The sequence below is a fragment of the Pongo abelii genome, chromosome 5, assembly GCF_028885655.2.
Source record: "Pongo abelii isolate AG06213 chromosome 5, NHGRI_mPonAbe1-v2.0_pri, whole genome shotgun sequence".
Taxonomy (NCBI): Eukaryota; Metazoa; Chordata; class Mammalia; order Primates; family Hominidae; genus Pongo; species Pongo abelii.
Window position 1 is genome coordinate 148,878,916 of NC_071990.2, and position 16,488 is coordinate 148,895,403.

The 16,488-nt window shown below is 36.0% G+C and overlaps 1 protein-coding gene across 3 annotated transcripts in view; it reads left to right on the forward strand.

The window, feature by feature from the left end:
- Positions 1-16,488, forward strand: part of STXBP5 (syntaxin binding protein 5) — a 184,983-nt gene that overhangs the window by 86,894 nt on the left and 81,601 nt on the right. For all 3 annotated transcript variants that reach the window (XM_024248132.3, XM_054558276.2, XM_024248133.3), the window contains exon 9: positions 3,564-3,642. In XM_024248132.3, the coding sequence (XP_024103900.2) occupies positions 3,564-3,642 (79 nt within the window). The remainder of the gene's footprint in view (positions 1-3,563; positions 3,643-16,488) is intronic.

A 16,488-nucleotide genomic window follows, 5' to 3' on the forward strand; every position in this document is an offset into this window, starting at 1 on the left:
GATTGTTTCTAACTCCTTTTTTGCATCTTAATCACTGTACTTTAGGAAGATTCCTCCAAATGTTCTGGCATTTCTTTTATGTTAATGGCTGTGTAAGAGCCAGTTGTTTGTATCACAACTTATTCAGCTATTTCAAATTAATGGGCATTCCCTTTGTTTTCATTTCTTAAACATTGCAAATTATGCTGCAGCCACCATCTTTGTACATATGCCATAGGAATTGGTCCTTTTGTTTCTATGGAATAAATACTTCAGAGTACAATTTCCACCCCTAAATATTGAAGTTTTATTTCTAATAAATGTTCTCAAACCATTTTTCAAAAAAAAGCTATATCCTTCAGATTTCTACCAGCCATGTATGAGTATCCCTTTTCCAATGTCCTTGCCAGTAATAGGTGTTATAAGTCATTTTACTTTTTTTTTTTTTCTTCCTGTTTGCTCAGGATCTCAAAGTCGGCCAGAAATGAGTGACTGGGGCCTTCTCCTTTCCTCACTCTTTCCTGGGCAGGCAGCCTTTTAGACCGCCATGAATGTGTCTAGTTCTCGGATCTTTTCTTTTAAATTTCTGCCTGAGTTCCATTTGCCTCAACTGAAACTACAGCCTTAGGCAGCTGTAATACTTCCAACAGATTGCTATTGTTCTGGAATGCCCTGGGGGTAGGGATTTTTGTCTCCCGTATTTGAGGTCTGTGTCAAGTGAGATAGCAACAGCACTTTGGGAATAGAGTTCCAGGGAGCTGCAAGTTCACACAAAATGTTGATTGTGCTGTAGCAAAAGTGGTTTTAACAGAGCTCCAAGAAAACTTCAGTCCTCTCTGTTGGCTGATACTACTGCATTTTCATGGCTAGCCTACCACTGAGCTGGGTAGCCAGCGGACAGAAATAGACCTTCCTTAAAAACATCACAGTTCCCTGTCCCCTAACCCCTCATGTTACTGAAGTTCAGTAGTATCTGTTGGGTAGATGATTTTTCATCTTGTTAGTGGCTTTGTCATTCTCCAGAGTTTTAAAATGTTTAACTTTAGTTGTTTTAATAGTACTTTCATTTTTGTGGGAGAGCAAGTTCATTGAGGTCCTCCTGTTACTGGTGGCATATATCTGAGTTACCAGTAGTGTATCCGTATGGGTCTGCAGTAACCTCAATTCTTGCCTCCTCAGAAGAAAGAATTCAACTGAGGAGCATAAAGCAAAAAAAGAGACCAAGGCAAGTTTCAGAGCAGGAGTGGAAGTTTATTAAAAAGCCTTTAGAACAGGGAAGAAACAATTGAAAGAGATCCAGGTGGGCAACTTGGAAAACAAGTGCAGTGTTTAACTCTGACCCTAGGGCTTCATAGGCTTGCCCCTTTCCCATGATTCCTCCCTTAGAGTGGGCTGCCCGTATGTGTGGTGCCCTCCTTACCCTTGGTAGGTGAACACGTGCAGTGTGTTTAGGAATTCATACACATGTCCACCTGAGGCTTTCCTCCGTTTTCCAGTGGAGTGCCCCCGCGAAGGTCATACTCCACCATTTTGTTACTTACTGCCCATGCGTGGGAAGTTGCGTCTCCCTGGCGCTTGCATCCAGTTAACACTTTAGTGCAGCAGGTGTGGACCATCAGGAAATGGGTTTTCCCTGGCGCCAGCTGCCAATATCACTTTTAGTGAGGCAGTGTGATAATTGTCGAACCATCATCCGACATTTCTAGAGCCCTCTCCTGCCCCACTCATGCCTACCTACCTATAATATTCACTGTATCATCTTGGAAGTTGATCTTTCTGGTAGTTTCCTTAGCCATTCATAGGCATTTAGTCTACCAGGTGAACTTTAAGATCATTTTGCCCAAATTCAAGAAAAGCTGTTGAGATTCTAATTACATTAAATTTATAAATTAATTTTGGAAGAATCGATATTTTAGGATTTCATATTTTCTTAAATTGCAACATATTAAGGCTGATAGAGTTGATTATTTAGATGTGTACTTCTGTACAATTTTTTTTAATTTGTAGGAATTCACTAGGAAAAATATTTGCAACATACATGATTGACAGAATGTTAATAAGCCTGGAATATAAAATTTATTTTCTAATACAAGGAAGATGACATAGAAGCATTGACAAAGAACAGCAAGCTATTTTTTAAAAGAAGTATACATGACCAGTTAGGGATCCAAACACATCACATTAAAATAAGTTACCCTTTTTATTTAACAATCAGCAAAAAGAAAAAAAAAAAAAACATTGCTAGGGGAGGATATGGCAAAATACTGTCTTACGCTGCTGATAGAACTATAAATTGGCACAACCTCTCTAGAATAAAACTTTACCCAGATATACTATATGCCAAACAATGTTTGTCACCAGGGATACCACAACAGAAAACAAATACACTAAAAAAGTTCACTTTCCTGGCCGGGTGCAGTGGCTCATGCCTGTAATCCCAGCACTTCAGGAGACTGAGGTGGGCAGCTCCCTTGAGCCCAGAGTTCGAGACCAGCCTGGGTAACATGGTAAAACCCCGTCTGTCATCTCTACAAAAAATTTTTAAAAGTGTATCCAGACATGGTGGTATGCACCCGTGGTCTAATTACTTGAGAGGCTGAGAAGGGAGGCTCACTTAAGCCCAGGAGGTTGAGGCTGAAGTGAGCCATGATCATGCCACTGTACTCCATCCTGGGCTACAGGAGTGAGACCTTGTCTCAAAAAAAAGAAAAAAAAAATTGCTTGCCTAGAATTTACATACATGCCAGTTAGGCAAACAATAAACAAAGAAGTTAAATATAAAGGATACTAGAATGTGACAAGTGCTATGGAGGAAAAATAAAGCTGTGAAAGAGGGTAAGAGGTGTTAGGTTAGGGGTGAGTGTCAGGAATTCCTCAGACCATTCCCAAGTTAGGTGATTTGCCAGAAGAAGTATTATGATGTAGACAGTGGTTAATCTCTGAAATATGGGAAATAAATGTTTTATTTTCTTTATTTTTTACTTTTCCATAGTTTCTGCAGTGAACATGTAGAAATAGATAACTGAAATCAACATTTTAAAAAATAATTAGAATTCTTTGACAAAATGAGTCTCTGACACATTTTATAGAGGTTGGTGTATTTTAGCAGTCTTTTGGGTATTACAGTGGATGTATTTACTTAAGGAGAATAAACATAAATGATTTTATTAGCATAGGGCTTAATATTGCAGCCTGTCACACTGGGGTGAAAATGTGATGTAGATTTATTTTTCTCAAATCTTGCTGTTTTAAAATGAATTCAGTTAGCAAGTTGAAATTCTATGTTGCTTATCTGCAATTAAGAACATTGGAAAAACTATCAGTTTCTCTTGCTAGAATTTTGTCACATAAATGTTCTTACTAAGTTATTAATTATATTTGCTTTTTAGCACTGAATTTCAAATGGTAACTTTGCTTGATCATTTAAAAAATATCTTACTGTGTATTAAATGCCTCTTTCAGAATCACTTTAAAATGTTTCATGGTGGATTTCATTATATTTCACTTTCATTTTATAAACTATCAATGTAAGAATGTAGAGTAACTTAGAATTTTAGAATTTAATGCAGGAAAATATATTTTAGGAAAACAGTTAAAGGATGGGAAGAAGCCAGAACCATGCAAACCTATCCTCAAGGTGGAATTCAAAACGACTAGATCTGGGTAAGATTTTACTTTATTGCCAATGTTCACTGTATATAATTCCTCAGATAGCATGGAAGGCTATTTTATCATTAATTTTGAAGGCCTATTTTAGAATGGTCTACACCATTCTTAAATTTTATGCTTTTTTTGTTTAACAAAAGAAGTAAAATTGGTAAATTTAGGATAAAATACTTTTTTGTGTTCTTGTCTTTAGTAGTTTTACACATTATCTTGGAAAGTTTGAGTTATTTTTCCTGTTAAACTTCGTACCCTCTCTGGATCAGTCTTCAGTAGCAATAGTGTTTATTCACTAGTGATCATTGTGGAATAAGCAATGAAGAAAAAAAGATTTAAAATTTAACTTATTTTTACTAAGTATGTTACGAAAGTTATATGTATTCTTCAGAAATTAAATCTTATATAAGAGTATCTGCCAATTATAAAAATATACAGTTTAATATTAAAGGGAGTTTGTTGGTTGTAGTTGAAGACATTGATTGTCACTATATGAATTACATATGAAAATTAGATTGCTTAAACATTTATATATTTTACGTATATTTTTGTGTCAAATATTAGATTAAAACATATAAAGAAAAAAACATAAAATATCTGTGAAAATTCCACATCTCTTTAACTTCTAAAAGAAACCCTTTTATTTATGTTCTAGTTCCCCAGGAAAAGTATATGGTTTTATTTACTATGGCTTTTATTTGCTATAGCTATGTTGGACAGTGAATATATATAGTATAGTGCAGAGGTTCTGAAATTGTGGTCCCTTGGCCAACAGCATTAGCTGAGAACTTGTTTGAAATGCAAATTCTCAGATTCCACCCTAGACCTACTGAATCAGGAACTCTGGGGTTGGGACCCAACAATCTGTGTTTTAACTAGACCTACAGGAAATACTGATGCACATTAACATTTAGAAACACTGGTGTATTTTTTGTATACCAGTTTATAACCACTGGTTGTTACAACTGGCCCACTCACTTTTTAATCTCCCCTCCCATTTCAGTTCATTTGAGTAAAGGTACCAGGCTAAAATATATATATAAAAATGTTGTTATCTTTTCCTTCCTTCTTTTTAGCCTTTGTTGAGATCCAACAGATATATTCCAACAATAGCTATATTCCAACAATAGATTAAATGAACTCTAAGAGGTGTATCATCTGTTTGACTCTTGTATCCTTCATTGTGTGACCTGTAGCATAGTTATCTGACTTCTTTGTGCTTCATTTTCCTCACTTACGACATAGATGGATAAAATATCAGACATTAGTTGTGATTAATTGAGATGATAATGTATGTAAAACATTTCAAGCAGTTCCTGGTATATAATAAACTCTATAAATGGTTGAGAAACCATTTTTTTAAGGAAATCCCCCGCCACCAATTGATTTTTATTTGTTACATTTGTCCTATGGCAAAGGATTTAAAATAGGAAAAGCGTGGTAGCAAAGAAAGAAAAACAGGAAGAAAAACTGAAAAAAAATCTATGATTATAATACAAAATGAATTGGCTAAATATTTAAATTAATAGTGACTAATTAAGTTCTCTTCTTATCTAGTTATTTTAACAAATATTGACTGGCAACAAAGGCAACAGTTCAGGGAAGATTTTTTCCTCTGTGCTTCACCTGTTCCAGTTTCTACTCCTAAATAATGTTAATATTTATGACTTCAGATTTCTTCAAGATGGCAGTAATACTTTTCCTTTCATAGAATTAGAAATGAAAATTTAAAATGTTGCTCTTTTGTAGGCATTTGTAAATACAGTCATCCACTGCCTAACAGCATCATGATCAGTGGTGGACTGTATATACAATGACGGTCCCAATAAATTATAATATTGTATTTTACTATACCTTTTCTATGTTTATATACACAAATACTTACCATTGTGTTACAGTTGCCTACAATACTTAGTACAGTAGTATGCTATATAGGTTTGTAACCTAGGAGTAATAGGCTATACAATATAGCCTAGATATGTAGTATATCATTGAGATTTGTGTAAGTTACACTCTATGATGTTCATACAATGACAAAATTGTCCAGTGATGCATTCCTCAGAAGGTATCCTTTGTCGTTAAATGACATAGTTATGCTGTTAACTGGATCAGTAAGATCACCATTTTGTGACAGTGTTCTCTACTTTCTCAATTTCTTTTGTCACCTAAGATGGGAAATTCAGTAAATTCAACATATTCTTCTTGTCTCTCAGTCCCTGGCGTCTTTCCTTGAAATAGCTTTCCACATTATACTATGCAACCGAAATCGAGAACTGTGCTACCCACTCCACCTAGAGCAGAATCAGCCTCTATTCATTAAGCTGAGCAGCGCTCGTCTTTTTCCTGTTCCTATCAGGTATCATAAGCAGATGCCAACAGAATGTATTGTACAGTTCCTGTTGGCAAGTTAACAAATTTTATTAAAAAGCCATCCTTTTATTCTCAGGGTCTTCTACATTTTCTTCTCTTTGCTTAGAAATAATTTGAGGTGGATTCCCTATCATCCTTTGTGGCTCAGCAAAAATATGCAACCTTAAAGATACTCTAGCCTCATTGGCCAGGTTAGGTTCTCCAATAATATACTCTCAAAACATGCAGTACTTTTTCTTTCTACAACCCATACATATCGTTAGTAATGAAATTATTTATTGAATATATGTCACTCACATTAAACATTCACCTCAGTGAAAGCATGGTGGTGCTGAATGTGAAGAAAAAGATAGGCAGGTGTATTGAAAAGATAGTGATAAAGAGCTAACTATTAAAAATGCTTAGTTTAACTCTGAGGCGAAGGCAAATTCTGACAAAAAATGGAATTGAGATATTACATAGCTTTTATTTTCTGATGAGATAAAGCAAATAAAATTTAGATCTGGAGAAACCAGATGTTCTCTAGCATAGGGAAATAAAGTATTTTAGTAGCAGTTTTATTATGGAACCAGTTCTTTCTTTATAAGAAGTCAGAAGTTAAATGTTAAGTCAATTCCATTGAAGTTGTTTCTTTGAAAAACTAATGTGAATCAGGTATGAAGTCCCATGGTGAATGGCAGTCAGCACAGTGTTGTGTGAACTCTGGAGTCAGACTACCTGGGTCTGAATCCCACCTCAGGTGTTTACTCATTGTGTAATCTTAGGCAAACCAAATAAGCCTTCTCTGCTTGTTGCTTTATCTGTAAGATGGGAATAATAATATTGCCTACCTCATTGAGTTGTTAAAAAATTAGATAAATATATAAAGCACTTGTAATGTGCTCTTTATACCAGTTGTCTCACATACACCACTGGTATATGTCTCACACATAGTGGTTGTCTCAGATGTTTGATTACCTCTGACAAACACCTAAAATGCAGTTGTTCACATATCATGCTTCCACAAAGCAAGCGTACAAGTGGCAAGGTTAACCAAATTTTATAACTGAAGAATCTAGTATTCCTTCCTAAATTGAGAATCATATTTATCTGAAAGAGAAAGGCTGTGATTTAAAAAAATATTTTAGTCCTTTTTGATGTCAAAAAAAATTTTAGATATCACATATGATGGTTCATTAGTGGGTTGTGAAAATAGTTTTGCCAGTAGTGACCATCAATTTCTAACTTATAAACTAGGAAATAGAGAGCACTGCATATTTTAAGGGTATTGATTCATGAAACTTTTATTCAGTGGTATATATTTGTCTGTATACTGGATTATGAAGTAAAATGCACTTCTTCCTATGGGGCATTATTAAAATATTTGAAAGTCCCGATTTAGTAGAAATAATTGACGATTTGGATTATTAGACTGGGGTCCAAATCCCAGTTCTGCCACTTACTAACTGTATTATCTTTGGTAGGTTACCTAACCTCGCTGACCTTTTTACCTTACCTTAATAAAACAGAGACAATAATTCCCACTTTATGAAATTCTTCATGAAGGACTAAATGAAATAATATGTGTCTGGCACATTATAGGTGTTTGATAAACTCTAGTTTCTTTACATTTCTACTTCTACACTTTTCACTAGTAGACTATATAAGAAGGTGGGGCCAGATTTTCAACACGAAACAACTTTGGATGGGTTCAAATAGGTACTCAGATGAACTCTAGAGTTTTGAGCTACAGAGCATTAGAAGAGTTAGTTTTCTTCAAAAATGATCACCATTCAAATAATTACCAGCTTTGGGAAAAGCATCTCTTTATTATGGAACCTAAAAGCGAATATTGGATCCTTGAGCAAGACGTCTGACTAGAGGTGCCTGGTGTTAATCACCATCCCCCCGACACACGCACACACAAAAGGACCAAAAAGAACAGACAACTAAAATTTGACTAGAGCCTCTGAAAGAAAGTGATGGAGCGCAGAAAGCGAGTGGCCAATTCCCCGTGGAGTATGGCAACCCAGGATCACAGCATAGAGGGGGAGCAAAACACCCTGACTCTGCTGCCCTGTCTCCCACTTTGAGCCAGGAGGCACGTCCCCTTGTAGGGAAAATGTAAGCCATAGGCCCCCAACAGTCCCCATTACCACTGCAGGCACATGCAGTCCTTCTCTGATAGAATTCTACAGTACTCAGAGGCCCTCAGCCCAGTTTGTAGAGCCTCAAGGAATTTCCATGAAGCTGCATTGCTCCAGAGAATGAACAATGTGTGTACCCTCACCACCCCATGACCCAAGCTGCTATAGTATGGTGCCATCTTGAAATTGGAGCCAGTGCTTGAGTGCTCTGCTCAGGGGACCAGTAGCCACTTCATTTGTCCACTCTTGAGGCTCCACTGTCATTCCACCATGCTCACATGGGTGACTACAATGCCATGATCCCAGCTGCTCAGTGCCTGTGGCCAGGAACAGTTGTAGCTCTGGTGCCCACACCCATGCAGCATGCTACCCCAAAAAAAACAGATGGTCCTGTACAATGAGGGAGGCAGCCCTGGGCTGGCGGCAGTACTACATGTCCTTGCCCCTCACTGGAAAAACAGCCCAGCAGACCCTCACCCGGCAGATCAGTGCCTGAACCAGTTGAACTGGCATGAACCTGTGCCTTCAGTAGGGAAAAAAAAAGCTCAGCAAACCTGCCTTTAGTAGGTTCACCCCCCAAGTCAATCTGAAAATCAGCCCATCAAGCCTAAACCTGGCTAAGCTGTACCACTCTTGCCACAGACGTCTACAGCCTAAGCCACTAAGGCACTCACAGACATTGCTGACATGGATTACAGCTGAAGAAATTGCATGGAGACTACATGATGTCTCCACCCAGAACCAAAGCCAACACACCCTACCCAACTAGTATAAGACCCATATACAGGAATAAATCTTTCCCTAAAAAGCTACTCCATAAAATTGGAACAGGTGACTGTTCAACCAAATGTGCAGATTCAGTGTAGGAACACAAATATGAAAAAGCAAGGAAACATGACATCCCCAGAGGAACACAATAATTCTCCAGGGACAGAATCCAAAGAAGAGGAAATTTACAATATGCCCATAAAGAAATTCAAAATAATGGTTTCTTAAAAACAAAACTCAGCAAGATATAAGAGAATACAGATAAACAATTCAACAAAGTCAGAAAAAAATAGGAAATTCAACAAAGTTAGCATTTTTGAAAAGTGCAAACAGAAATCTTGGAACTGAAGAACTTAAATGAAAAATACAATTGAGAGTTTCAGCAAGAGACTACATCAAGCAAAAGAAATAATTTCTGAATTTGAAGGTAGGTCTTTTGAAATAATCTAGCCAGAGGGTGGAAAAAAAAATAAGAATAAAAAAGAATGAAGCAAACCTATGGAACTTAAGAGTTGCATTTAAATATACAAATATTCACATAATATTTATAGAGGGTGAGAAGAGATGGAGGAAAGGCACAGAAAACATATTTAATGAAATAGTAGCTGAAAATTGCTCAAGTTGGGAGAGGTATGTATATTCAAATCCAGGAAGCTCTGGAGTTTCAAATAGATTAAATTCAAAAGGTCCTCTCCAAGACACATAATCAAACTGTCAGAAGTCAAAGAGAATTCTAAAAGCAGAAAGAGAAAAGTGTCTTGTCACATGTAAGGGTATCTTCATTAGATTATCAACGGATTTCTCAGCAGAAGCCTTGCAGGTCAGAAGAGAATGGATGATATATTCAAAATGCTGAAAGAACAAAACACCTCTCAGCTAAGAATACTATACCCAGCAAAGCTATCCTTCAGAAATGAACGTGAAATAAACTCTTTCCCAGACAAGGAAAAGCTGAGATAATTCATCACCACTAGATTGGCCTAACAAGAAATGATTATGCTGAGTCCTACAGCGAGAAGTGAAAAGCAGGTAATTACTGTCATGAAAACATCAGAAATTATAAAACTCACAGGTAGAGATAAATTTGTAATCAAATTTGTAATATTCCAATACTATGATGATGCTATGTAAATCTTTCAAACCTCAACTATGAAGATTAAAAGTGAAAATAGTCAGTAATAACTACAGCCACAAGTAGTTGTTAAGGAGCACCCAATCAGTAAGGAGATATATAACAAAAATGTTACTTTGTTGAGAGAAGGGTTGAGAAATGTTGAGAGAAGGGTAAAAGTCTAGAATATTATTATGCAGCTAAAGTTAAGTTGTTATCAGCTTTAAATACTCTGTTGTAACCTCATGATTATTTTTGTTACACTCACGATAACCATCAAGAAAGAAATCACAGCAGATGCACAAACAATAAAGAGAAAGGAATCAAAGCTTAGTACCATAGAAAAACCATCAAACCACAAAGCCAAACAACAAGAAAGGAAGAATGTAACAAAGAATACAGAAAAACAAGAAAGCGGTTAACAAAATGGCAAGAGTAAGTTTTACCTGTCAGTAATTACCTTGAATGTAAATGGATTAAATTTCCCAATTATAAAAGATATAGCATGAAGGAAAAAAGAAAGACTTTATGCTACCTATTATAGACTCACGTCACTCATACAGATACACATAGACTGAAAGTGAAAGTATGGAAAAAGATATTTCATGCAAACCGAAACCAAAAATGAGCAGGTTTATAAAATATCAGATAAAATAGACGTTAAATCAAAAACTGTAAAAAATGACCAAAAAAGTCATTATGTAACAACGAAGGGATCAATTTAGCATGAGGATATAAGAATTATAAATATATATGCATCGAACACTAGAGCACACAAATTATTACTACATCTAAAGGGAGAGATAAACTGCAGTATGTAAGTAGTAGAGGAATTCAACACCCTACTTTCAGCAATAGACACATCATCCAGGCAGAAAATCAACAAAGAAACAATGGATTTAAATTGTAGTGTAGACCAAGTGGATCTAACATACATTTACAGAATATTCCATCCAATAGCTGCAGATGCATATTCTGCTCCACTGTGCATGGAACATTCTTGAGGAGAGATCATATGTTAGGTCAAGAGCAAGTATTAACACATGTGAGAAGATAGAGATCATATCAAGTAGCTTTTTTGGCCACAGTGGTATAAAACTAGAAATGATTAACGAGAGAAACTTTGGAAACTGTAAAAATACATGGACATTACACATCATGCTCTGAATAGCCAATGAGTCAATAAAGACGTTGAAAATGGAAAATAAATGATTGAGACATGGGAAAACACAATATACTGAGGCCTATGGAATATAGCAAAAGCAGTCCTAAGAGGAAAATTTATAGCAATAAATACTTCCACCAGAAAAGCACAATAATCTCAAATAGATAACCTCACATTGCACCTCAAGGAACTAGAAAAAAGTGAACAAACCCAAAATTGGTAGGAAAAAAGAAATAATAATTATCAGAGCCAAAATATACAAAATAGAGACTAAATAAAAATACAAAGCAGCAATGAAACACAGTTTGTACAAAACAGAGACTAAATAAAAATACCAAGTATCAATGAAACACAGTTTGTTATTTGAAAAGTTAAACAAAATCAAACCTTTAGTAAGATTAAGGAAAAGAGATGACTCAAATTAATAAATTCAGAGATGAAAAAGGAAACATTACAACCCGTACAATAGAAACGATCACAAGAAACTATGATGAATAATTATATGCCAACAAATTGAGTAATCTAAAAAAAAAGTGTATAAAGCTCTGGGCACATACAGCCTACCAAGATTGACTTAGGAAGAAATGGAAAATTTCAACAGACCAATAACAAGTGAGGGAATTGAATCAGTAATAAAAGTAGTCTCCCAGTAAAGAAAAGCCCAAACCTGGACATAGTGCTGAGTTTTAGTAAACATACAAAGAAGAATATCAGTCCACCTCAAACTGTTTCAAAAAATTGAAGAGAAGGGAATTCTTCCAAACTCATTATACGAAACCAGCATTATTCTCTTACCAATACTAATTCCTGAAACTATTCTAAAAAATTGAAGAGAATTCTCCCTAACTCATTCTATGAGGCCAGCATCACCCTGATACCAAAACCCAGTAACACACAACAAAAAAAGAAAACTATCAACAGTACCTCTCTGATGAACATAGATGCAAAAATTTTTAACAAAGTACTAGCAAACTGAATTAAACAGTACATTAAAAAGATCATGTAGCACAATCAAGTAGGATTCATCCTAGGGAATTTCTTGTGCACTTTCACCAGTTCTTTCCAACATAGTACTGGAAGTCTTAGCCAGAGCAATTAAGCAAGACAAAGACTTCCAGATTGGAAAGAAGAGAGTCAAATTATCCCTCTTTGCAAACAGAATGATGTTTTATTTATATAGAAAATCCTAAAGACTCAACTGAAAAACTGCTAAAACTAATAAGTGAATTTTTAGTAAAGTTGCAGGTTAGAAAATGTACAGTAGTCAGTAACATTTCGATATGCTAATAGTGAACTAACTGAAAAAGAAGTCAAGAAAACAATCTCATTTACAATAGCTACTGAAAAAAGATAGCTAGGATTAAATTTAACAAAGGAGATAAAAGATCTCTACACTGATAACTATAAAACATTGAGGAAAGAAATTGAAGAGCACAAATGGAAGTGTATCTTTTTCATGGATTGGAAGAATTAATATTGTTAAAATGTCCATACTAACCAAAGTGAGCCGCAGATTCCATGTATTTCCTATCAAAAACCAATGACATTGTTGACAAAAATAGGAAACTTTCTAAAATTTATATGAAACCACAAAAAATGTAAATAGTGAAAGTAATATTTATCCAAACAAGTAAACACAAAACATGGTGCTGAAGACATCACACTGCCAGACTTCAAAATATACTACAAAACTGTGGTAATCAAAACAGCATGGTATTGGCATAAAAAGAGATGCATAGACCAATGGTGCGGAATAGAGAGCCTAGAAATAAATCTATGTATCTATAGCCAGTTGATTTCCAAGAAAGATACAAAGAACAAAAATTGGAAGGACATTCTTTTCAATAAATGCTGCTGGGAAAATAGGATATCCACATGCATAAGACTAAAGCCACACCCCTTTCACCAAATAGAAAAATCTGCTAAAAAATGTATTAAAGACTTAAATGTAAGACCTGAAAGTATGAAACTACTGGAAGAATACATGGGAAATGCTTCACGATATGGGACTGGGCAAAGATTTTTTTGGATAGAACCTCAAAAGTGTAGACAACAAAAGCCAAAATAGAAAAATGGAATTACATCCAATTAAAAAGATTCTTCAGAGCAAAGAAACAGTCAACCAAGTGAAGAGACAGTCTACAGAATGGGAGAAAATATTTGTAAACTATACATCTAACTAAAGATTAATATACAGAATATATAAGGAACTCAGTTCAATAGCCAAAAAAAAAAAAAAAAATCTGATTAAAAATGGGCAGAAAACCTTTAACAGACATTCCTCAAAAGAAGAAATACAAATGACCAACCAGGCATATGAAGAAATGTTCGACATCACTAATCATCAGGGAAATACAAATAATACCACAATAAGATATTACCTCACTCTGGTTAGAATGCCAGTTATCAAACAAGACAAAAGATAAAAGTGTTAGTATATGGAGAAAAGGGAACCTATACATATAGTTGATGGAATGTAAATTAGTGCAGCCGTTATGGAAAATCATATGGAGGTTCCCCAAAAAGTTAAAAATAGAACTACCATATGATCCAACAATCTCATTACTTGATACATATCTGAGGGAAATGAAATCAGTATGTTGAAGCAATATCTGCACTCCCATGTTCCCTTTGTGATTATGGCACTTGGTCTTACATCTGTTAAGAAAAAGTCCACAGGCATATTTGTATGTAATTTCATCTAATGAGTGAAGATCTCTATGACTTCACTCTATGAGTAAAGAGTCTATGGACTTTTAAAATTTGAAGTGCCTCATCAGTTAACCTTACCCTTTTTCATGTTACTTTTGGTATGTCAGTCAAAAAGTTTTAACCTTAAATGGTTGATTTTTACTTTATCACTGTCTTCAGAAATAGTCATTCTACAACCCAGCCCAGATTTATCTGTATTATCTTTATTCTCTCAAAACTAGAATATTTTCTCCCAGTCTTAATCCCCAAATCTCACACCTAACTATGATAAATTGCCATTCACTTTCTTGTTTTTAAGATAACATTTTGACTTGCATTTTCTTAGCACAATTCTGATGTCTTCTCCCTACACTGTATAATAAGCTAGTAGATAATTCTACCTGTAGTAAGTGGTCAAATACAGGGAGCAATCAAGCCAGCTCACATGGTGAGATTACCACACTACTTTGTGTTCTCGTGACTTCAGACCTGCTACTGCTGTATTTTTAATCACTTGTCTGGGGAAAGGTGACTATTATAGCTTTGTGTTATAATCCCGTATTGCCAGAAAATTATGTCTACTAGATTGGTAACTCTGTCTTTTGACATTAGAACACCTCTTTTAGTAGCTGTGTAAGTATATGCCCAAGATTGGGCTTATCCATGACTCAATTTGAAGTGCTAAAATCCTTGCCCTTCTGTTTTTAGGCTATTCCCTGTATTTGTTTTTTAATTCATCACTGTTGAATTTAAACTGATATTACATATATAATGAAGCCTACTGTTACATGCCTACTGTTAGCACCTACAGAATGATTTCCTGCCAGTTCCGAACCCTTTTGAGTCAAAACTCCCAACGCTGGTATTTTATCTTGAAAGACACCAAAATAAACAAGTAGAAAAGAGGACTAGGAGATTCTGAACAGGCACACACATACAAAAAGAAAGCCAGCATTATACGCTCTGAGGCTAAGATAGTTTGGTTTGATAGTTTGGGGCTACAGAACAATTGATGAGAATGATAACAGAAGGAAGGCCAGGAGATATATTGTAGGAAGGATTAATTTGTGAGAGTACCTTATTAGCATCATTTCAAACACAAGCCAGGATGTAGGGACATTAAAAGAAAGAAAAACAAGGCCGGGCATGGTGCTTCATGCCTGTAATCCCAGCACTTTGGGAGGCCTAGGTGGGCAGATCATGAGGTCAGGAGTACGAGACCAGCCTGGCCAATATGGTGAAACCCTGACTCTCCTAAAAATGGAGAAATTAGTCAGGCATGGTGGCACGTACCTGTAATTCCAGCTACTCAGGAGGCTGAGGCAGGAGAATCGCTTGAACCCAGGAGATGGAGGTTACAGTGAGCCAAGATGGTGCCATTGCACTCCAAATTGGTGGATTCACAAGGGAAAATGCATACTGGCGTATAACATGTATTTGGTGAGATACAGGTATCAATTATGTCTTTATTGATGTTTATAATCAGGTTTTTTACATAGTAAATACAAATATAGGAGTGAGTATGCGTTCCTTTTTGATGTCATAGATAATACAGTAGTGAAAATCTTTTGTTGAATTATTTCATTATAATGAATTTCCTGTGGTGAAATTTTGAAGGAAAGAGGTTTTCTATGGCTCTCGACAAATTGCCATATTGCTTTTCAGTAGTATCTGTGTGTACTTTAAAGAAGTGAGTATAAAATGTACCAATTTCATAAATAATCTGATCAGTATAGGATGATTTTTGTTTTATTTTATCAATTTAATACTGATATGGTTTGACTGTGTTCTCACCCACATCTCATCTTGAGTTGTAGTTCCCTTAATCCCCATGTGAAGTGGGAGGGATTTGGTGGGAGGTAATTGAATCATGAGGGTGGTTTCCCTCATGCTATTCTCATGATAGAGAGTAAGTTCTCATGAGATCTGATAGTTTTATAAGAGGCTTCCCCCTTTGCTCGGCTCTCTGTCATGCGAAGAAGGACATATTTGCTGCACCTCCCACCATGATGGTAAGTTCCCTCGGGCCTCCCCAGCCATGCTGAACTGTGAGTCAATTAAACCTCTTTTCTTTGTGAATTACTCAGTCTCAGATATGTCTTTATTAGCAGCATGTAAACTAACTAATACAGTAAATTGGCACCAGGAGTGGGGCGCTGCTGAAAAGATATCCAAAAATGTGGAAGTGACTATGGAACTGGGTAACACGCAGAAGTTGGAACAGTTTGGAGGGTTCGGAAGAAGACAGAAAGATGTAGGCGAGTTTGCAACTTCCTAGAGACTTGAAGGACTCAGAAGACCGAAAGATGTGGGAAAGTTTTGAACTTCCTAGAGACTTGTTGAATGGGTTTGACCAAAATGCTGATAGTGATATGGACAATGAAGTCCAGGCTGAGGTGGTCTCAGATGGAGCTGAGGGACTTGTTGGAAACTGGATCTATGGTGAGTCTTACTGTGCTTTAGCAAAGAGACTGGTGGCTTTTTGCCCCTGTCCTAGAGATCTGTGGAACTTTGAACTTGAGAGAGATTATTTGGGGTATCTGGTGGAAGAAATTTCTAAGTGGCAAAGTGTTCAAGAGGAAGCAGAGCATAAAAGTTTGGAAACTTTGCAGTCTGAT